Below are 22,757 nucleotides of genomic sequence, written 5' to 3' on the forward strand. Positions count from 1 at the left end.
ACCATGCCCAGCTAATTTTGTATTTTTAGCACAGATGGGGTTTCTCCATGTTGGTCAGGCTGGTCTCAAACTCCTGACCTCAGGTGATCATCCCACCTCGGCCTCCCAAAGTGCTGGGATTATAGGCGTGAGCCACCGCGCCCGGCCTCTAACACTATTTTCAATAAGATTATGTGTAAGCATGGTGGTGTGTGCCTGTAGTCCCAGCTACTTGGGACACTGAGGTGGGAGGATTGCTTGACCCAGGAGGCAGAGGTTGCAGTGAGCTGAGATTGTGCCACTGCACTCCAGCTTGGGCAACAGAGTGAGACTCTGTCTCAAGAAAAAAAAAAAAGAAATAGTTGTGTTTTTGAACCTATGTGGTCTCTGATTTTTGTTAGTGGTCTTGATAGGAAAATAAGTCCCCAATCCTGGTATTGCACTGAATGATGACAAGCCCCAGGGTTTAATCTGGAAGGATCTTTCTATTGTGTTAAATTTCTAATAGCGTCTTTTCCCCCTGGTTTGTCTCTTCTCTTGAAGTTTTAACATAAATAACTGCTGTGGTAGCCTTTAAACAGGCTAACTCTCTGTAGTGCTGAGATTTTGATCACATTTTAAATAAGCACCTTCTCTCTCTTTAAAGATAGACTATACTGAAATATGTAAGATACGCACATTAAATCTAATAGCTCTCCACATGGTCAAATGTTCACTTTGCAGGTAACATTCAGATATCCTGGATTGATGACACATCAGCATTTGTTTCCCTTAGCCAGCCCGAGCAAGTAAAGATTGGTAAGTGTTTTGGATTTCTGTTTTGTGTATTAAATACAGTGAGAGGTTGCCCTCCCACTGCCCCCTTAATTTAAAAGCTATGGGCTCAGTCAGCTTACACTCATTGCTGCCTCGTTTGTTTTGGAGATTGTCTCTGAAATAAATGAAATAATTAGTAAGTATCATGTATAGATGAGAAAATAAGACAAATCTCTTTTGATTCATTAGGTGTGCTACATAGTATATTTTTTCATTTACCTCCATTCTGTTCCTTTCTCATTGCACTTTTTCTGAAGTGAGTTGCAGATTTACTTTGAGAATGAGAAGTACCTGTAGTAAATTAATACTTACATTGACCTGTTCATTTCTGTACTTTCCCCCATTTGTTGATACATATTTGAGATTTATTCACTCCATTAAACTTGTATCAAATACTTGTTGTTTTTGTTGTTGTCGTTGTTGTTGTTGTTTTGAGACATAGTCTCGCTCTGTCGCCTAGGCTGGAGTGCAGTGGCGCAATGTCGGCTCACTGCAACCTCTGGTTGTCGGGTTCAAGCACTTCTCCTGTCTCAGCCTCCTGAGTAGCTGGGATTACAGGCGCGCAACATGATACCGGGCTAATTTTTGTATTTTTAGTAGAGATGGGGTTTCATGATGTTGGCCGGTTTGGTCTCAAACGCCTGACCTCAGGTGATCTGCCTGCCTCGGCCTTTCAAAGTGCTGGGATTACAGGCATGAGCCACAATGCCCAGCCTTGTTTTACAAACAAATAAACTGAATATTTTATTTGCTTTTAAAATATGGTTCTAGGCTGGGCATGGTGGCTCACGCTTGTAATCCCAGCACTTGGGGAGGCCGAGGCAGGCGGATCATCTGAGGTCAGGAGTTCGAGACGAGCCTGGCCAATAAGGTGAAACCCTATCTCTACTAAATATGCAAAATTTAGCTGGGCGTGATGGCTGAGGCAGGAGAATTGCTTGAACCCGGGAGGCAGAGGTTGCAGTGAGCCAACATCCACACCCACTGCACTCTAGCCTGGGCGACAGAGTGAGACCCTGTCTCGAAAAAAAAAGGAGGGGGTTCTAAAAAGATGGAGCACCCCGTCTCTTGTAGGATCCTAAATAATTTTGATATTTTGATGTTAACCATCAATTAAACGTTTTGTTTTCTTAAGATGGGAAGTTTTTGAATAAAATATTGATGAAAATATGTATTGTTAAGCTGTATATTCAAGTAAATTTCAAGCACCATGTTGCTTTCATAATGTAAAAGATGTGAAATTTTTAAGTGATATGTTTGTTTTTTACTTTAACAAAATGCCGCACAGTAAAACTCTATAATTCTGATAGTAGAACTGGTGAGTAATTATATATGAAAATTTCTGCAAATATACAAATTCAGATCACAGTATTTTGGCATTTTTCTTTCATTATCTGACTGTCGCAGGAATCCAGGCCATGTTGTAGAGGGGAAAAGCTTAGGCTTTTGAAATCATACTGCAGCATCACTTAACAGTTGTGTGACCTTGGGTGCCTTATTTAACCTTGATGAACTTCTGCTTATCTCTGTAAACTGCGCATAATAGTATGGACTTTAGTGTTATTGTAAGGATTCCATGAGATTAAGTAAATGAACCTTGGCATGGCTTTGAGCTTTTACTGTGGTTCTTTAATAGCAGATTTCAGTGTGGAATGTACTCAGGAGCATCAGACACCAGGGACAGTGGTGGATGCAGGGTGTGATTGATGTTGCTTGTTAAATATTTTAATTTTTGCATAGAGATTTTTTCTGTGATCCATTTCCCCACTATCCTTAGAAAGATGGTTTAGAGAGAATCCAGAGGGATTGAATTATTAGAAAGCTCAAGATAACTTTAGGTGGGGGTGGGGACCTTGAAGTTACAGTTACAGTGAGGCTTCAGTGTGGCTGCAAGAAGACTGAGTTCAAAGTCCTGACCTGCAGTCTAATTCAGCCTCCTCTGCTCACTGTACACTCTTCAGCTCCTTTGCTAGCCACACTTGGTGACATTGAAGCTGTGCAGCCGGATAAAAGGAGTTTTCACAGACTGACATGGGGACTAACTTTGGCTCCACCACTTGTCAGCCATGTGTCTTTGGGCAGGTTATGTAAACCTTCCGAGCCACAGGTTCCGTGTTTGTTTAAGAGGGAGATAATAGTTACTTTGCATGATTGTTGTGAGGATGAAATGAGATCATGGATATTAAGTTTCCAGCAAAGAGCCCCATACTACACAATCAGTGCTTGACCCGTGGTAGGTAATTATTAAAATAGCTGCTTGGCCTCCCTTGCTGTGAAGTGTGTAAGAGTGCTTTGAAATCTGTAAAACATGAGTTAGTAGCATTTATTTGAAAATACAAGCATGATTCCTTGCTTGTGTGTATGGGATGTCAAAGTTTCTTTTAAAATTCCTGTTATACCACCATATCTGATGTCAAATAACAGTTGCTCTCTTCTTTACTACTGGACAGTTCTTAAAACAGTAGCTTTTAAGCTAAGTATTTTATTCCATGGTAACTCTAATCAGGGAGCTACATTTCAGAATCATGTGTAGGCATAGAAGCACTCTATCGTCTGATTGCTCATTGCATTGGTTTCCTGAGGGCAGTGTTGGGTCCCTCTTGTTTGGCCCTGAGTCCTCTCTCATACCTGACACACACTGCAGCATGAGGAAATAAATGTGTGTTTGAATAGGGAATATGGGGAATAGGCCAAGATGAAATTGTGACATTTTACCTTTTTTCCTCCTAGGTTAAGTAGATCACTGTTCTCTTGATATATGCGGCTTTGCTAGTAAAGTTTAATTTTCCAGTATAGTCTCTTTTCTTATGCAAAAGACAACTCTTAACAAAATACTTGGCAATTTGAGCATGCTGTGCCTCTGACAACATTTCCTTTGCCAAAAGAAGCCATCTTTTATGCAGTCATCACCTCCCACCAGAACCTGACTATGCCCTCCTTCCTGCCTTATCTCAGCTTCAACATCAGTTTCTCCAATGATGTTTCCTTCCCCTCCCCTCCCCTCCCCACCTTCCCCCCTCTCCCCTCCCCTCTTCTCCCCCCCCCTCTTCCTTTTCTGAGACAGGGTCATTTCTTTTGCCCAGGCGAGAGTGGGGTGGCACAAACTCGACTCACTGCAGCCTCCACCTCCTGGGTTCAGGCAATTCTTGTGACTCAGCCTCCCAAATAGCTGAGATTACAAGCATGCACCACCACACTGGCTAATTTTTGTATTTTTTGTAGAGACAGGGTTTTGCTATGTTGGCCAGGCCGATTTCGAACTCCTGGCCTCAAGTGATCCGCCTATCTCAGCCTCCCAAAGTTCTGGGATTATAGGCATGAGCCACTGCACCCGGCCTCTGATGTTTTCTCTGGCTCTCTTTGTAGGGTATTGAACCTCATTCTCTGTGCTTTCATGGCATCTTGTATACCTTATTATATTGTTTTCACAGATAGACTGTAAGCTCTTTGAGAGTAGGGACCATGTCTCAGTCACCATTGCGTTTTTAGTGCGTAAAGTGGTAGTGTCTGACATTAGTAAGTAAATGTTGAATATTATTGAATTGCATAAATGATATTCATAGTGTTGTGACTTGGAAATGCCTTTTTGCATGTGATGGATGTAACTAATGTCTCTGCTCTTTTGCTGTGATTTGTAAAATTATGCAGATGTTTCACTGAAAGATGGTGTGAAATTTGTTCTTTATAATGGTGATTCTAATGATAAGAAGGACCCAGGGTATCTGATGTGCTGCAAATCCTATTAATTTTTTTTTTTTTTTTGAGATGGAGTCTTGCTCTGTCACCCAGGCTGGAGTGCAGTGGTGCGATCTCGGCTCACTGCAACCTCCACCTCCCAGGTTCAAGCGAGTCTCCTGCCTCAGCCTCCTGAGTAGCTGGGACTACAGGTGCGTGCCTACACTCCCGGCTAATTTTTGTTTTACATTTTTAGTAGAGACAGGGTTTCACCGTGTTTGACAGGATGGTCTCGAATGCCTGACCTTGTGATCTGCACTCTTCGGCCTTCCAAAGTGCTGGGATTACAAGCATGAGCCACTGCGCCCGGCCCCTATTAATGTTATCTTAAACAAATTACTTATTCATTTCAGTGGAAACAGAGCGCCTCTTAGGTCAATAATGTAACATTGAGAAAATCATTAAAATGCCTATTTATATAGCAGCTTATAATGGCTTCTTTGGCTCTGTTACAAACTATTTCTGATTTACATTTAAGGAGTTGCTTTTTAACTGGCACCTTTTTTTTTCTTTGAGTATTACTAATGTTAATCAAGATTTTTAAAGCCCTTTTTGACTTTGTTTGGGAGACTGGGTTTCACTCTGTTGCCCAAGCTGGAGTGTGGTGGCATGATTATAACTCACTGCAGCCTCGAACTCCTGGGCTCAAGCAGTCCTCTTGCCTCAGCCTCTTGGGTAGCCAGGACTATAGGTGTGCACTCACCACACCCTGCTAATTTTTTCAAAATGTTCTTGTAGAGATGGGGCCTTGCCATGTTGCTCGGCTGGTCTTGAACTCTTGGCCTCAAGCCGTCCTCTCCCCTTGGGTTCCCAAAGTGCTGGGATTACAAGTGTGAGCCACTGTGCCTGGCTATTTTCGACATTTTGAATATGAAAGTTCTCTTTTATAGGAAACCTTTTTATACTAATTACTAAAACCCGTCTACTGAGTGCCATTCGGTTTCTGTTGCTTTTCATTTGCTGCTGCTGGGAAGCGGTTCCCTGCTGGCTTTGGGGTGTTTGGATACGTGGTAACCCATACAAGCTGTGCATTTAGCATTACTCCCCCTCTGGTTCTTCAGATGAAGCAGTACATGGCCATTGTGGGACTTGGTGCCATGGAAAGACCACTTATCTTCACCATTTGAGAATTTTTCTCAAAGTAGTCAAGCAGGAAATCTTTTTTTTTCTTTTTTTTTTTTTGAGACAGGGTCTCTCTCTGTTGCCCAGGCTGAAGTGCTGTTGTGCGATCTTGGCTCACTGCAACTTCTGCCTCCTAGGTTCAAGCAATTCTCCTGCCTCAGCCTCCTGAGTAGCTGGGATTACAGGTGCACGCCACCACACCTGGCTAATTTTTGTATTTTTAGTAAAGACGAGGGTTCACCATGTTGGTCAGGCTGGTCTCGAACTCCTGACCTCGTGATCTGCTCACCTCCCAAAGTGCTGGCATTACAGCGTGAGCCACTGTCCCTGGCCAGAAATTCATCTTTAATGGGCAAATCTGAATAGCTTGTTTATATTTTGGATTTTTATATTTCTAATGTAGTTTTATTAAATGGGGGGGAAGAGCTCAACAATATTTCAAATGTAGTAGAACTTTCTAGCCATACTCTCAATATTTAGACATTGTTTTGTGTGTCTTTAAGTGCATCGTAGGACATTGTGTCTCTGAATATAATTTTTATAGAAATGGCTTTAGAAAAAGAGCTTTTTCACGTATTTTGAAAGCTGGAGATTGGAACACACACAGTAGATACTGTAAGAAACTTTTTAAAAGCAGAAATTGATAAAGACACTTTAGAAGAGGCAGGAACTCAACAGTTATTTTGGGTCCTAAAAAGTTACCCAGTAATTATAAATAAAATAAAAGCCCAAATTCAGATAGTTGTATGAATTCCTGATACCCTGCCTTAGAAGCTTTTTAGGATGATTTTTGGGATGAGGGAAGACACTTGGCTTTGCCTCAGTCTAAATTATTGAGTGTGCTTATGTTAAATTGTGTTTTTAAAAAGCACAGCTTTCGATTATGCTGAACAGATAAATATTAGAATTGTAGAGACAACTCTTTCAGGATGATTGTTCAGCCCTGAATTTGCTAAAAGGCTGCTTATAACTTTGAACTTTACCTGTGCTTTTTATTATCCTTTTGATGTTTGCAGAATCTGTAGTGATAAGTGGTTTTTATTTGTGATATTACTCATTTGTGTCTCATTTTTCCTTGTTCATTCCAGTCAGCTGTTACCATTTTGTTGATCTCTCTCAAGAACGCTTTTGGCTGTGTTCGTTTCTCTGTATTGTTTGATGTTGTCTATTTTGTTGGTTTCTGTTTTTTTTCTCCTTTTACTTGCTTGGGTTTACTTTGCTCTTCTTTTTTCAGTTTCTTGAGCTAGAACCGTATGTGATTGGTTCTTCTTTTCTTCTTTTTTCTAAATTCTTTTTAAAAAATTTAAGCCTGGCGTCCTCGAGGTTGTTGGTAGGTCAACATATTAATATCTTACTGATTAGCCAGTGGTTGGTAAGAGGTGGTGCTGAAACACCTTGAGCCGGTAAAGCTTTAACCCTTTGCCAGCTAAGTTAGGGAACAGACTCAACATTCCGGCAGCTTACAAGTCTGCCCCAATGTTTACTTTTGTCTGGACCTCTGTCCTCTGTGGGCGCACAGGCCTTATGGTCAGCTAGCTATGTGTACATAGCTAAGACTCTGCAAGTCATTGACTTGAACCATTTTCCTTTTCTAACAGAAGCATTTAAAGCTATAAATTTATCCTCTAAGTACTGCTTTAGTTGTATGTTAACTGTTTATTTATATGTATGTTTTCAATATCATTGAGTTGGAAAAGTTTTGTGATTTCTTCTTTGATCCTGGATTATTTAGAAATGTGTTGTTTCATTTCCAAATGCTTAGGATTTTGTTAGATTTCTTGTTACTAATTTATAATTTCATTCTGTTGTGACTAAAGATTGCAATAGGATTTCAGTCCTCTTAAATTTACCAGAATTTCCTTTATAGTCAAGCATAAGGTCTATGTTTTTGAACATACTGTGTGCACTTAAAAAGAACATCAGTATTGGTTAGTATTATTCATATATCCTGCATCCTTTTTTTGATGTTTTTCTTTGAGACAGAGTCTGGCTCTGTCACCCAGGCCAGAGTATGATCTCGGCTCACTGTAACCTCCACCTCCTGGGCTCAAGCCATCCTCCCACTTCAGCTTCCTGAGTAGCTGGGACTGCAGACACACGCTAGGATGCTTGGCTAATTTTTGTATTTTTTGGTAGAGATTGAGTTTCACCATGTTGCGCAGGCTGACCTTGAACTGTTGAGCTCAAGCAATCCTCCCACCTCAGCCTACCAAAGTGCCGGGATTACAGGCATGAGCCACTGTGCCCAGTCTTATTCTATATCTTCACTGACTTTTTTAGATTTAGTTGTTATATCAGTTTTTGAGAAGGGTTAAAATCGCCTGTGATTGTAGAATTGTCTGTTTACCCTTTTAATCTTGTCAATTTTCATGTCATGTATTTTGTGGCGTATTATTAGGGACATATGTATTTATGATTGTTTTGTCTTTCTGATAAACTGGCCTCTTTATAAAATGTTCTCATTTATCTTTTGTAATACTATTATTTTTAAGTCTACCTTATCTGATATTATAATCACTTCATCCTCCTTATGTTTTTTATATTTGCCTCGTATGTTCTTTTATTATTATTTTTCTTTTTGATACAGAGTCTCATTCTGTTGCCCAGGCAGGAGTGCAGTGGTGCGATCTCAGCTTACTGCAACCTCCACCTCCTGTCTTTAAGTGGTTCTCCTGCCTCAGCCTCCTGAGTAGCTGAGATTACAGGTGTGTGCCACCATGCCCAACTAATTTTTGTATTTTTAGTAGAGACGGGGTTTTGCCATGTTGCCCAGGCTGGTCTCGATCTCCTTGCCTCAAGTGACCCACCTGCCTTGACCTCCGAAAGTGCTGAGATTACAGGTGTGAGCCGCCACACCCAGCCAAACTGGTCTTTTCCTTCTATTTATTCTAGACCTATCTGTGTATACACAAAGTGAGTCTCTTGTAGACAGTGTGTAGCTGGGTTTTGGTTTTCTTTTTTTTGAGATGGAGTCTTGCTCTGTCACCCAGGCTAGAGTGCAATGGCATGATCTTGGCTCACTGCAACCTCCGCCTCCCGGGTTCAAGCGATTCTCCTGCCTCTGCCTCCCAAGTAGCTGGGATTACAGGCATGCACCCCCATGCCTGCCTAATTTTGTATTTTTAGTAGAGACGGTTTCTCCATCTTGGTCAGGCTGGTCTTGAACTCCCGACCTCAGGTGATCTTCCCGCGTTGGCCTCCCAAAGTGCTGGGATTACAGGCGTGAGCCACCGTGCCCAGCCGGGTTTTGCTTTTTTATCTCTTCTGATGACTCTGAAATTTAATTGGAGTATTTAGTCCAATTTAATGTCCTTATTGATATGGTTAGGTCTGTCATTTTAAAATTTGCTTTTTGTTTGCTTTCTCTATGTTTTGTTCTTTTGTATACCCCCTTTTCTGCCTTCTTTTGGATTATTTGAATTTTTAAAAAGAATTCTGTTTTAATTTCTCTGCTGGCTTTTTTGTTTTATCTTTTTGCATTATTTTTAGTGGTTGCTTTACAAATTTAAATATCTATCCATAACTTTTAACAGTCTTTTCAGAGTTCATATTATACCATTTCACATAGAATGTAGAGACCTTACAATCATATAGGTTCATTTACAACCATTCCTTGTAGTCTTTTAGGCTTTAATTGGGCATATGTATTACATCTGCATTCGTTATAAATCCCACAAAGTGGTGTTACAATTTTACTTTAAACTCTCTATGTATTTTAAGAAATAAGGAGAAAAAAATATTTAGTCAGATATTTACCATTTTCAGTGTTCCTCATTCATTCCTGAAGATCCAGGTTTCTTTTTTGATATCCTTTTCTTTCAGCTTTGTGAATTTACTTTAGTATTTCTTGTATTGATGGTTTGGTTGGCAGCTGATTCTCTAATTTTTTCTTTATCTGAAAATGTCTTTATTTTGCCTTTATTCACATAGGATATTTTCACTGGATATAGAATTCTGGGTTTTTCTTTCAGTGTTTTAAAGCTGTAGTTCCACTGTCTTCTGTCCTCCATGGTTTAAGATGAGATGTTTGTGTCATTTGAATTGTCATTTTCCTGTATATAATGTGTTAATTTTCTCTGGTTATTTTCAAGATTTTCTATTTACGATTGGTTTTAGCAGTTTGAATATAATGCACGTAGGCGTAGCTTTCTTTGCAATTGTCCTGTTGGGGTTGGCTGAACTTATTGAGTCTATAAATTTATAGTTTTCACTGGATTTGGGAAGTTTTTAGACATTATTCAAATAATCTTTGTGTTCCATATTCTCTTTCTTCTCCTCTGAGACTCCAGGTACCCATATGTAGGAGATCTTTTGATGTTTTGGTATTTCCTAATGCTCTGTTCCTTTTTTCTGTGTTCGTTTCTTTGTCTTCTTCAGGTTATATATTTTCTATCTATCCACAGGATCACTGACTCTTTCCTCTGACATCATTTTTCTGCTATTAAGCCCATCCATCCAGTGAATTTTTATTGCATATATTGTATATTTTAGTTATGTATTTTCATTCAGTTTATTTTTTCTGTTTCTCTGTAGAGAGTTTCTTTTATTTCATTTGGAGCCTATGTTTCTGTTTTCTTTTCTTTTTTTTTTTTTAATTTTTTTGAGTTCCTGGCCACTTAGTCTTTATTTCTTTACCTCATTGAACATAGTTATAATAGGTTGTTTAAAGTCCTTGTCTACTGGCTGTGGTGGTGCACATTTTTATTCCCAGCTACTAGGGAGGCTATGGTGGAAGGATTGCTTGAGCCCAGTTTGAGGCTGTAATGAGCTGTAACTGTACCACTCCACTCCAGCCTGAGAGATACAGCGAGACCCTGTCTCTTAAAAAAGTTAAAAAAAGAAAAAAAAAAAAAAAGCCCAGGTGTGGTGGCTTATGACTGTAATCATAGTACTTGTAGAGGCAAAGGAGGGAAGATTACTGGAGCGTAGGAGTTTGAGACCAGCCTGGGCAACATAGTGAGACCCTGTCTCTACTAAAAATAAACAAAATTAGTCAGGCATGGTGGCATGTACCTGTAGTCCCAGCTACTTAGGAGGCTGAGGTGAGAGGATCCCCTGAGCTCAGGAGGTCAAGGTTGCATTGAACCAATATCATACCACTGCACTCCAGCCTGGGTGAGAGAGCAAGACCCTGTCTCAAAAAAAAGTCATTGTCTAATAATTCCAACATCTGCATCATCTGAGGGTTGTTGATACCTGTTGTTGGGATGGTTTCCCTTGAGAATGGGTCATGTTTTCCTGGTTCTTTGTATATTGAGTAATTTGGGATTGAGTAATTTCATTGGTTTCCTGGACATTGTGAATGGTCTCTTGTGGAGACTCTGGATTTAGTTACCTTCCTTAGAAGAATGTTGATATTTGTATTTTAATTTCAGCAGGTAATTGGCCTGGTGCAGTGGCTCACGCCTGTAATTCCAGCACTTTGGGAGGCTGAGGTGGGTGGATCACTTGAGGTCAGGAGTTTGAGACCAGCCTGGCCAGCATGGTAGAATCCCGTCTCTACTAAAAAATACAAAAATTATCTGGACATGGTAGCATGTACCTGTAATCCTAGCTACTCAGGTGGCTAAGGCAGGAGAATCACTTGAACCCAGGAGGCAGAGGTTGCAGTGAGCCGAGATCGCACCACTGCACTCCAGCCGGGGTGACAGAGCGAGACTCCATCTCAAAAAATAAATAAATAAAAATGAAAAATAATTTCAGCAGATAATTAACTTTGTTAGACTCAAACTACAAACTTTTTCATGGCTGTGGTGGGTTGTGGCTCAGAACTTAGCTTACATTGCTCCCAGTTTGCCACGTGCATGGTTTAGGGTCAACCAGAGACTTGGGCTGGGTCTATATACCAATATGAGTTTCTTCTTCTTCTCTAACTTCCTGTTTTCCAGAATTCCTTCCTCACTCTCTATTGCCCCTGTTTGCCCCTAAGCTTCTTCCATAAGGACTTCCTTACCTTTGATTTTTTAAAAAGTTATTTAGTTTCATGACATACCCTGCATGTAGCATTCAAAACCTGTGCTTTAAAAAAAAAAAAAAAAAAAAAAATGATGTTTCGCCGTGATGTCCAGGCTGGTCTCAAACCCCTGAGATCAAGCGATCCACTTGCCGCAGCCTCCCAAAGTGCTAGGATTACAGGCATGAGCCGCTGTGTTTGGCCGAAATCTGTGCTTTTTAGTTGTAACCCTTATGGCATCTATTTTTTTGTTTGTTTTTTCAAGACGGAGTCTTGTCCTGTGGCCCGGGCTGGAGTGCAGTGGCGCATTCACAGCTCACCGCAGCCTCTACCTCCTGGGCTCAAGCAGTCCTCCTGCCTCAGCCTCCTGAGTAGCTGGGACTACAGATGTACACCACCATGCCCAGCTAATTTTTTATTTTATTTAGAGATAAGGATTTGCCGTGTTGCCCAGGCTGGTCTTCAATTCCTGGGCTCAAGCCACCTGCCTGCCTCAGCCTCCAGCGATCTGCCTGCCTCAGCCTCCTAAAATCTTGGTATTACAGCTGTGAGCCACCGTGCCTGGCTGGCACCTGTTTTGTGATCCAGACCTTCCTTCCATATCACATACCATGCTTAAACTACCTCCTTCTGTTTATTTAATAACATTTTCAGAAAATCTAATGTAAATGCATCAAAAAGCATGCCTTTAACTGATTAAAAGTGACTCAAGTTCATTTCCTTTCAGATATATATATGTATTATATCTGAAATACAATATATTGATATATATTTGATACACTGTCCAGACATAGTAGTGTCTTTGCTTCTACCTTTGGTGCCTTTTGTAGTTGGCCAGTATGTTACTGTTTATTTATTCTTGTCACAGAGGAAATGCACAAAATATTCAATAAAAACCAAAAAATGAATATTTTTCACATGAATGTTAATTTTCTTAATCTTAAACTGTATGTAGAATTCGTTTACAGTAGTGATCTTGAATTCTAAATGTGGCAATAGATAAATGAGTCAAACTGTGGCATGACTTTTAAAAAAAAGATTTCTGTTAAGCTTATTTTGGAGGAGGATACATGATTTTTATGCTGTAATTACAGGATCCTGGAAAGCATGTTCAGTTGTCCCTTGGTATCCATGGGGGATTGGTTCCAGGACTCCATGCAGACTTCAAAATCCAGGCATGTTCAAGGCCTTGATATAAAATGCTATAATTTTTGCATATAACCTGTACATATCCTCCTGTATACTTAAAAACATCACTAGATTACTTACATGCCTAACAATGCAAATGCTATGTAAGTAGTTGTTATATTGTATATTGTTTAGGAAAAATGACAAGAAAAAAGTCTGTGTGTTCAGTACAGACGCAATTTTTCCCCCCAAATATTTTCCGTCTGAGTCGGTTAAATCCACAGATGGGAAACCCACAGATATGGAGGGCTGACAGTATTTCTTTTTAACAGGCAAGATTTTTACAACAGTGGCTTATAAAATACCTCAGTCTGCTATAGGAGAATCATTATTAGTAAGACATGTGAATGTATGTTTTGTATGGATGGATACCTTCTGATTAGAAAACTTGTAAAAGCAACTGACTTGTTTTTCTCTAAATCACTTAAGTCATCAAAAGCACCATGGAAATGTTTAATAATACTGACTGAGAATCTTATTGTTTTCTGATATCCCTAATGTGTTCAATTTGGAGAATTAGCCGTCTTATGTATCTCTGCTACGAAATGTTCATCAGACAGATTTAAGAGCATGACAATAACTTGGACTCTCCCTAATTAGCATTCTTTAGGGCATTAACTGGTATGAGAATAGAGCAAAAAGCTTTCTGACTGCCAGAGGATTCCCAAGTCCTTGATATAATTACAGCATTAAAGCGGCTGTTGTGTCCTGTGGCAGTTAGAATGCAGCCAGGAGAAGGGGAGCACTTGTGCTCTGGAGACCGAAGTTTCATTCATATTCTGTTACATTGTTTCTTATCCATATTACTGGCACTTGATTTTTATGTTTTAGGGCAGCAGTCTTTGGCACCAGGGACTGGTTTTGTGAAAGACAGTTTTTCCACAGAGCTAGGCGGGAGCAGGGGTAGGGAATGGTTTTGGGATGATTCAAGCACATTACATTTATTGTGTGTTTTATTTCAGTTATTATTACATTGTAATAATGAAATAATTATACAACTCACCATAATGTAGAATCATTGGGAGCCCTGACCTTGTTTTCTTGCAACTAGACAGTCCCATCTGGGGGTGATGGGAGACAGTGACAGATCATCAGACATTAGATTCTGGGAGTGCACAACCTAGATTCCTCATATGTGCAATTTGCAATAGGGCTCATGTTCTTATGGGAATCTAATGCTGCCACTGATCTGACAGGACGTGGAGCTTAGATGGTAATGCGAGCGATGAGGAGTGGCTGTAAAAACAGATGAAGCTTTGCTAGCTCACCTGCTGCTCATCTCCTGCTGTGCAGCCTGGTTCCTAACATGCCAGGGAACATAGATCAGTACAGATTGGCGACTTCCGTTTTAGGGTCTATGTTAGCTGGACCTAAGAATGTTTGCTTTATGATGCGGTTTCAGAGTATTGAATAAATCTCTCTAATTTAATTGCAATGTCACTTGTGAAAAATTGCTTTCATTGTGCTCTCTCACCCCCTTCAAAAATTTGAAGTAAATCAATCTCATTGAAAATGTGAAAAAAAGGCCAGGCGTGGTGGCTGACACCTGTAATCCCAGTACTTTGGGAGGCTGAGGCAGGCGTATCACTTGATGCCAGGAGTTTGAGACCAGCCTGGTCAACATGGCAAAACCCTGTCTCTACTAACAGTACAAAAATGAGCTGGGCATGGTGGCGTTGCACCTGTAGTCCCAGTTACTTGGGAGGCTGAGGCAGGAGAGTTGCTTGAACCTGTGGGGCAAAGGTTGTAGTGAGCCAAGATCATGCCCCTGCACTCCAGCCTGGACGACAGAATGAAACTGTCTCAAAAAAAAAAAAAAAAAAAAGTGAAAAATATTTGAAAATACAAGGAAAACAATTCAGCCATGATCTTACAACCTAGTAATGAAGTAAAATTTTGGTATTTCCTGTCTGTTGCTTTACTCTGCCTAGATAAGTATTTTCATATTATTTCCCCTTTAATTTTAGTTGACGCATGATAATTGTACGTACATATTTATGGGATTCAGAGTCACATTTCAATATATGTATACAGTATGTAATGATCAAATCATTAGCATATCCATCATGTCAAAGATGTATTATAGTTTTGTGTTGTGAACATTCAAACTTCTCTCTTCTAGCTTTTTGAAAATATACAATAAATTATTATTTAACCACATTTACCACATTCACCTTCCAGTGCTGCCAGAACATCAGAACACATTCCTCTTACCTCACTGTAATTTTGTAGGCATTAACCAGCGTCTCTCTATCCTCCTCTTCCCTCTATCCTTCCGCGCCTTTAATACTCCCAATTCTACTCTCTACTTGAGCTCAAAGCTTTTCAGCTCCCACATACGAATCAGAACATGCATTTGCCTTTCTATGCCTGCCGTATTTTGCTTAAGCTAATGTCTTCTAGGCTCATCCGTGTTGCCATAAATGACAGAATTTCATTCTTTTTTATGGCTAAATGGTATTACATTGTGATATATACCACATTTTCTTTATCCACTCATCTTTTGACGAACATTTAGGTTGATTCCTTATCTTAGCTATTGTGAATAGTGCTGCAGTAAACATGGGGGTGCAGCGTATGCCTTTGACTTTCTTTCCTTCAGATAAATTTCCACTAATGGGATTGCTGAATTGTATGGTGGTTCTGTTTCTAATTTTTTGAGGAACTTCCACGCTGTCTTTCATAGTAGCCATCCTAATTTTCCATCCCACCAACAGTGTGTTAAGAGTTCCCATTTCTCTACATCATCGCCAGTCTGTGTTATTTTTTTGTGTTTTTTATAGTAGTCATTCTGACTGGGTTGAGATGGTATCTTACTGTTGTTTTGATTCACATTTCCCTGTTGATTTAGTGATGTTGAACATTTTCTCATGTTTGTTGCCATTTGTATGTCTTCTTTTGAGAAATGCCTTTTCCGTTTCTTTGTCTACTTTTTAATTGGATCATGTGGGTTCTTTGCCATTGAATTGTCTGAGTTCTTGTATATTCTGAATATTAGTCCCTTGTTGGATAGTTTGCAAATATTTTCTCCCATTCATCGGGTTGTTTTTCATTCTGTTGATTGTTTCTTTTGCTGTGCAGAAGCATTTCAGTTTAATATAGTCTCATTTTTCTGTTATTTTGTTGTTGCCTGTGCTTTGAAGTCTTAGCTGTAAAATCTTTGTCTGGACCAATGTCTTTTAGCATTTGTCTAATGTTTTCTTCTAGTAGTTTTATAGTTTTGAGTCTTATGTTTAACATTTTTAATACTAATTGGGCTGAGACTTGAAATGCATTTTTGGATCTGCTTTTTTAATTAATCATGTCACAAGCGTTTCACATACCACTTATTTTTATTAGAAAAATTTAAAACTACATAGAAAAGGAAAAAGTTGTTTAATACCCCTCTCTTTATTAACAAAGATAATTGCAGATTAATATTTGAGATTTACCTTTCAATTGTGTATATAGTATTTAAGTGTACAATACATCTGCAGGATCAAGATCGCACAGCACACTTTAGAAAGCAGGTACCACTGTGCCTTATTTAGTGCCATAGTCATAATTCACTCTCTGGAAATATTTTAGGACTCTGGTGATAATAGGAAACGCAAAGCAGTGAAATTAATCTGCCAGTTTGCTCTTCGGCCACTGAGAAACTAAATATAAGGATCCTTATTTCTGAGGCTTTTAATGTTTTGTCGTTGTTTTTGTCAGTAGATATAATGAAATAGTTGATTAATATTAGCTGTGCTAGTCTTTACATGTTGACATTGTTTTCTCGTACATGATTCCTGTTCTCTACAACCTCACAGTTTTAAAAAATGAAATCTGATTTTAGCAAATTTAAAATATAAGTGAAATGTATTTGGAGGACTTTGTTATATAAATGGCTAATCCAGAATATAATATTATTTTGTAACTAAAAATGTTACCAATAAATCTTTTAGGGTGATGGAACTATAGATGGATTTTATGTTCTTACGTTTTCTTCTATTTTCTGATTTTTCCATAGTGAATAATGTGTAATACAATTTTTAAATTTAAGACTATAATGCTTTTTTATTTTTTAAATAAGTAAAGGAACACAGCAAAGGGAAATATCTTGCTTTTAAAACTCTTAATATGGCTAGCAGAGTACAGTAGTCCCTCCTCATCCATGGAGGATACATTCCGAGACTCCAAGTGGATGCCTGAAGCTGGAGATGGTATGAAAGCCTGTATGTACTCTGTTTTTCCTATACATACATACCTATGATAAAGTTAAATTTATAAATTAGGCACAGGAAGAGATGAACAATAATAACCGACAATGAAACAGAACATTTATAACAATATTGTTAATAAAAGCTATGTGTATGTGCTCTGTTTTTCTCAAAATATCTTATCATACTCTACTGTAGGAAACTGAAACTTTGGAAAGCAAAATCACAGATAAGGGGGAACTAACTGTAGCCCTGTTTTTGTTGCTGACTGTAATTATTTTATGGCATCGTTTTTTCTAATCATGAAATTTATAGCATTAGTTTCTCTGAATTTTCCATCAACTTTTTGGTTTAAATCTGCTATTCTGAAAAAGAATCTATTAAACATTTTTGATTTGTGATGTTTATTGATAATATTTCCACTGTTGAGTATTTGTACAACTTGTCTTTTCTTAGAAAAGATGTAATTTATGTATCCTGGAAAGAAGCCCAAACATCACTTTAATACCAGAGTGAATGTTACTTCATTTTGTTTAGCAAAAACACTAGCAAATGCTAGACCACTGGAGTGTTAGGTAACTTAAAATTGATGGCGGTGGTGACCTGAGCACCTCAGACCAGGGGTTTACCCACATCTCATCTAGTACTCACTAACATCTAGGTTAGTGAGTACTTTCAGGTGATAAGATTATAAAAAGTAAACATGACTTAAAATAGTTATTTAGCCAGGGTGCGATGACTCACGCCTGTAATCCCAGCACTTTGGGAGGCCGAGGCGAGCGGATCACCTGAGGTCGGGAGTTCGAGACCAGCCTGACCAACATGGAGAAACCCTGTCTCTACTAAAAATACAAAATTAGCCGGGCGTGGTGGCACATGCCTGTAATTCCAGCTACTCGGGAGGCTGAGGCAGGAGAATCGCTTGGACCCGGGAGGTGGAGGTTGTGGTGAGCCGAGATGGCGCCATTGCACTCCAGCCTGGGCAACAAGAGTGAAACTCTGTCTCAAAAAAAAAAAATTCAGAAATGAAACTTTACATTATGTAGTCCAGCTATTAATAGTAGGAATGCCTTTCATCCTTTCCGCTTGTGAAGTGGAGCGATGTGGGGAACTTCACAGAAACTTGTTTTCAAATTGCATCAGAGGCCAAGGAGCAGCTGCTACTCCTCCTATGTAAAGGAACACAGAAAGACACTGTCATATAAAATAAACTGAAAATGAGATTTTTCCCATAAGTCTTTTTTTTATATTATGTAGATAATTTAGAGGGAAGAGAAACAAATGATTGTAGCATATTATGTAGGGGGGGAAATGAACTCATTATAGAATATCACTAATTTAAATAATTGTCTATTAATGCCCCAAATAAGTTTGAATCGCTTTTAGTGCACATTGAAGTTCACATTTAGGTATGCACTTTTGTGATTATATTTTAAGATGGAGGGTAAGCCTCTTATTTCTTACTGATTTATCTTCGTATAGTCTAGATACCATATGTTTATATGCCGTGTGTTCTTTATAGTAACAACAGAATAATTAGGAAGGTATTTGCGAGATTTTTGAAACAATGGCTTTCATTTGAAACCTGCAGTATTATTCTTTAAGTATTGCCTTTTTTTTTTTTTTTTTCCTGAGACAGGGTCTTACTCCAGTTGCCCAGGCTGGAGTGCAGTGGTGCGATCTTGGTTCACAGCAGCCTTGACCTCCCGGGCTCAGATTACCCTCCCACCTCAGCCTTCTGAGTAGCTGGGACTACAGGAGCATGCCACCGTGCCTAATTTTTTGTATTTTTAGGAGAGATGGGGTTTCACCATGTTGTCCAGGCTGGTCTCGAACACCTGGACACAAGCAGTTTGCCTGCCTCAGCCTCCCAAAGTGCTGGGATTACAGGCATGAGCCACCGCGCTTGGCCAATATTTGCCTTTGTACTGTTGAAGGACTGAGGGACTGAATTTAGATGTAGAAGATGAAATAATCGGCTTTCCATTCAAGGAATCAGTGTCTTGTGGTGCAGACAGGTGTGTAGACAACCAGTGCATCAGTGGCCACTGAATGTTGTGATAAAGGGAAGATCCTGGGGAGAGAGAACTGGCTCAAACTGGCAGGAAGATGCAGAAGAGGGTCACCAGGGAAGGCTTCCGAGGAGGCGATGGTGATGCCTGTGCTCACCCTCCGGTCATAAGTTGGAGTTGCCTAGTAGAGGAAGGCTGAGAAACCTGTGGTGGATTGTGGGACCAGCACATCCTTTGGCATGACTGAAACAGAGGGCACGTGGAGTGGAGCAGCTGTGGGACAGCGGGGAGCTAGAACGTGGAAACACGGATTTTACTTGATTTGTTAAAAATCAGAGTTTGAATCTTGTGCCTTGTATAAACTTTGCTGTCATGTTGGTTGGGGGGATTTATTTATTCTTGATTAAAGCAAGTTTTATATTTTAATTTAATTTTTTAAGACAGGATCTCACTCTGACAGGGTCAAGCTGGAGTACAGCGGTGCGATCATAGCTCACTGCAGCCTCGAACTCCTGGGCTGAAACGATCCTCCTGCCTTAGCCTTCCAAGTAGCTGGGACTATAGGTGCATGCAGCCATGCCTGCCTTTTTTTTTTTTTTTTTTTTTTAAAGAAATGGGATCTTGCTATCTTGGCCAGGTTGAATACAAGTTTTAAAATAAAATATTACATCTAACCAGTTTTCATTGAGAAGTCTGGGACTTTTGAAAGAATTTCCAAGTATTGAGTACGAAGTTGGTCAACCAAATAGAGCTGCCCTTGGAAAGCCTGGTTGTTGTCTGGGGGGGCACCCTCATGGCACTCTTTCCCATGTGTGTAGGATGGCATGGTAGCACAAAGTCAAAAGTAGATGAAATTGACGGACGTACCCAAACAGTTTCTATGTATTTTTAAGCATGGTAGAAGGTTAGTCTTTGCATGTACTCTAGTTCACAGCCTTTTCTAAGAGGCTGAGGCCAAATTGAATTTATCTGGGAACCTGCCACATCTATAAATGCTACATAGGGTAATAAATGGGCCATTGGCTTCCAAGAATCAGTGACAGTGCACTTTAGTTCCTAATTTAGAGTTCATGAAAATTATCCCTTGACAAACAGATTGTGAAAAAGGAAACCCTATTAGATGGATTCATCTTTTTTTTTTTTTTTTGAGATGGAGTCTTGTGCTGTCACTCAGGCTGGAGTGCGGTGGTGTGATCTCACCTCACTGCAACCTCTGCCTCCCTGCAACCTCTGCCTTCTGGGTTCTAGCAATTCTCCTGCCTCAGCCTACTGAGTAGCTAGGACTACAGGCACTAACCACAACGCCTGGCTAATTTTTGTATTTTTTGATATAGATGGGGTTTCACTCTGTTGGACAGGCTGTTCTCAAACTCCAAGTGATCTGCCTACCTCAGCCTCCCAAAGTGCTGGGATTACAGGCATGAGACACCACGCCTGGCCTGCCTTTTGACAAATGTAAACTGTTTCCACGATGATGTGGGAGTGAGTCAAGGTGGGGGATGGATGGATGGATGGGTGGATGGATGGATGAATGAATGAATGAATGCATGAATGAATGAATGAATACAGATAACAAGTGTTTTTGTCTTCAGAGGAAGAGGCAATGTCAGTCTGTCCCACCCAGTAGACTTGGCTTCTCGGCATGGGGGCTACATCTTAGTCATTATTCTACATCCTTGGCATTTGGAATGGTGCTGGCACAGAGCTGGAGAGGGCTTTGAGGAGATGCCCTGGTACAGTCCTTGGGAAGGGGCCAATTCTGGGATAGCCGAGAAGAGAGAGGAGCATGGCACCCAACAGAGTGATGAACGAAGGCGGAAGTTTACGACAGTGTTCACCCAGTGAGGGTTGCACTCCCTCACTGGGTTGTGAAGTCATTTGAATGAGTGGTGACCAGCATTTTTAATAAAATGGAAGAAGTTAGAAAATGTCAGTGTGTCTTATATAATAAAGATAGTTTTGTTTTTTTTTTAATGTAACCTTTTTTTCAGGGTTCTGTACGTACAGATGTATGTGTGTGTACTGGGTTATAATGCACATGGATTTCTTGTTGAGGGTTATGGTAAACAGAGTTTGAACTCAGGCAGTTCAGGAGAAACACAGATTAAAGTCCTCGTTTAAAGAAGAATTACTCTTTTCCAGGTGTGCAAAGCACTGTGGCGGGTGTTGGTGGGGTGGGGGGAAGCAGAGGTAACTGGCAGAGCTCTCCCTCCTCAGGTGCTGCCTCTCTCTAGAGTAGCCTGGGGCTTGGGATTCCTGTGGACAGCTTCAGGAAGAAATGCTCATTCCTTCACCCTGTGGTCTCCACAGGTCTGGAGGAGACTTCTGTGCTGCTCACCAAGAGAAGGATGTCGTGATTAAAGCACAGTCCTCTCTCTGTCCACCTTGCTTGGCTCTCCTTGAGGGAGCAGGATGAATAGCTTACCTGATGAGCAGAATCAGGAAGAGTCTGACACCCAAGGGCCATTTGACAAGTGGATGGGGCCACTGCATTGAAGAAGGCAGGCCTGGAAACCAGCTGCTGGGGTCTCTTTTGGAAGCTGAGATTAAGGAATCGTTTAGAGTTTAGAGGCCTCTTGCAGCTGTCATGATGGGGTCTCGTGGTCTGGATTTCTGGGTTTCTGTAGGGATGGTATCGCCTATAGGAGGAAGCCCCATTTAGACCTCACACCCAAGATCCATCTCCAGCACAGTCTACCAAGGAGTCCCATGCTTGAGGGGAACAGGAAGGGGATGCCGAGTCCTCATGGGCTCCATAAGAGGATGATAGTCCTTGTTAGAACCATCAGAGGACGATACTCCCTACCTGCCAACGAGTACCAGTGGGAGTGGTTGTTGGGCCACTGTCTGATACTTTATTGCTGGCCATCAAATTTGGACTTTGTGAACAGCAGAGAACCTTTTTGCACAGCCAGGGGGATGGATGTGACTGATGACACGATAAGGAATTTCTTTCATAGGGCGCAGTGGGCTTCAATGTCAGGGCTGAGAGGCTGGAAGTGGCTGCAGTGTGCCCAGAAGTGGAGCAGTAGCCAGTAGTGACCTGCAGTTACTATTCCATTACTGATCTGTGAGGGTGTTTAATTGCTACTGACATTGTTCGGATTTTATGGAAACTAGATTTTCAACTTTGCCATCCATCTGGCTTACAAAACTTGAAATGCTCCAGATGTGACTTTGTATCTTAATTCCTTTTCACCAACCAGAAGGTGGTGCTGTCGTGCTGGCAACCAATCTACCTTTCCAACGCCAAGTAAAACATTGAAATGCTTATTCATGCTAAGTAATGTGGACAGACTTAGCATTCGGATTCGACAGCGTACCTCTCCTGCAGTTGTGGGGAAGCCTTTAGAGTCCGGAGCTGGAGAAGCCTGGCACAGGGGCCTTGGTTAGGCACTCGCTCAGGGCCACCTTTGCACTCAGGGTGAAGTGACACTTTTATAGGAGTCAGGGCGAAGATGTCTGCTGAGTGCTGCTTGATCTGTGTCCAGTCTTCCATGAAACAGTTAAAGAATTATGACTAGAGATGAGAGAAGTTTCTGTAAAGAGAAAACGTTTTTTCTCTCGTTTCTTGCAGGGAAAGATCTCTACCTAGAGGAAAACTCATGAATCCAGTTTATAAGAAATACTTATAAAATAATCATTAGTAATTAGTTAAAGTGGTTAATTGAATACTCAACTAGTTGAAATACCCAAACAATCTCTCGAGTTATTTTAGCCGCTTGAAGGAAATAAAATCGGTGGTGTTTGATGTAACCTGAGTCCTTA

At 40.4% G+C, this 22,757-nt stretch overlaps 1 protein-coding gene across 14 annotated transcripts in view; it reads left to right on the plus strand.

Moving 5' to 3' along the window:
* Window positions 1-22,757, plus strand: part of PARN (poly(A)-specific ribonuclease) — a 193,263-nt gene that overhangs the window by 77,447 nt on the left and 93,059 nt on the right. For 12 of the 14 annotated variants that reach the window (XM_055365787.1, XM_031002679.2, XM_055365791.1 and 9 more), the window contains one exon: window positions 703-777. In XM_055365787.1, coding sequence (XP_055221762.1) covers window positions 703-777 — 75 coding nt within the window. Of the gene's footprint in view, window positions 1-702; window positions 778-11,870; window positions 19,587-22,757 lie in introns of those variants that run through there. The other 2 variants (XM_063699634.1, XM_055365795.2) reach the window with 1 other exon arrangement.

The sequence above is a fragment of the Gorilla gorilla genome, chromosome 18 (genome assembly GCF_029281585.2).
Source record: "Gorilla gorilla gorilla isolate KB3781 chromosome 18, NHGRI_mGorGor1-v2.1_pri, whole genome shotgun sequence".
NCBI classification, from domain to species: Eukaryota; Metazoa; Chordata; class Mammalia; order Primates; family Hominidae; genus Gorilla; species Gorilla gorilla.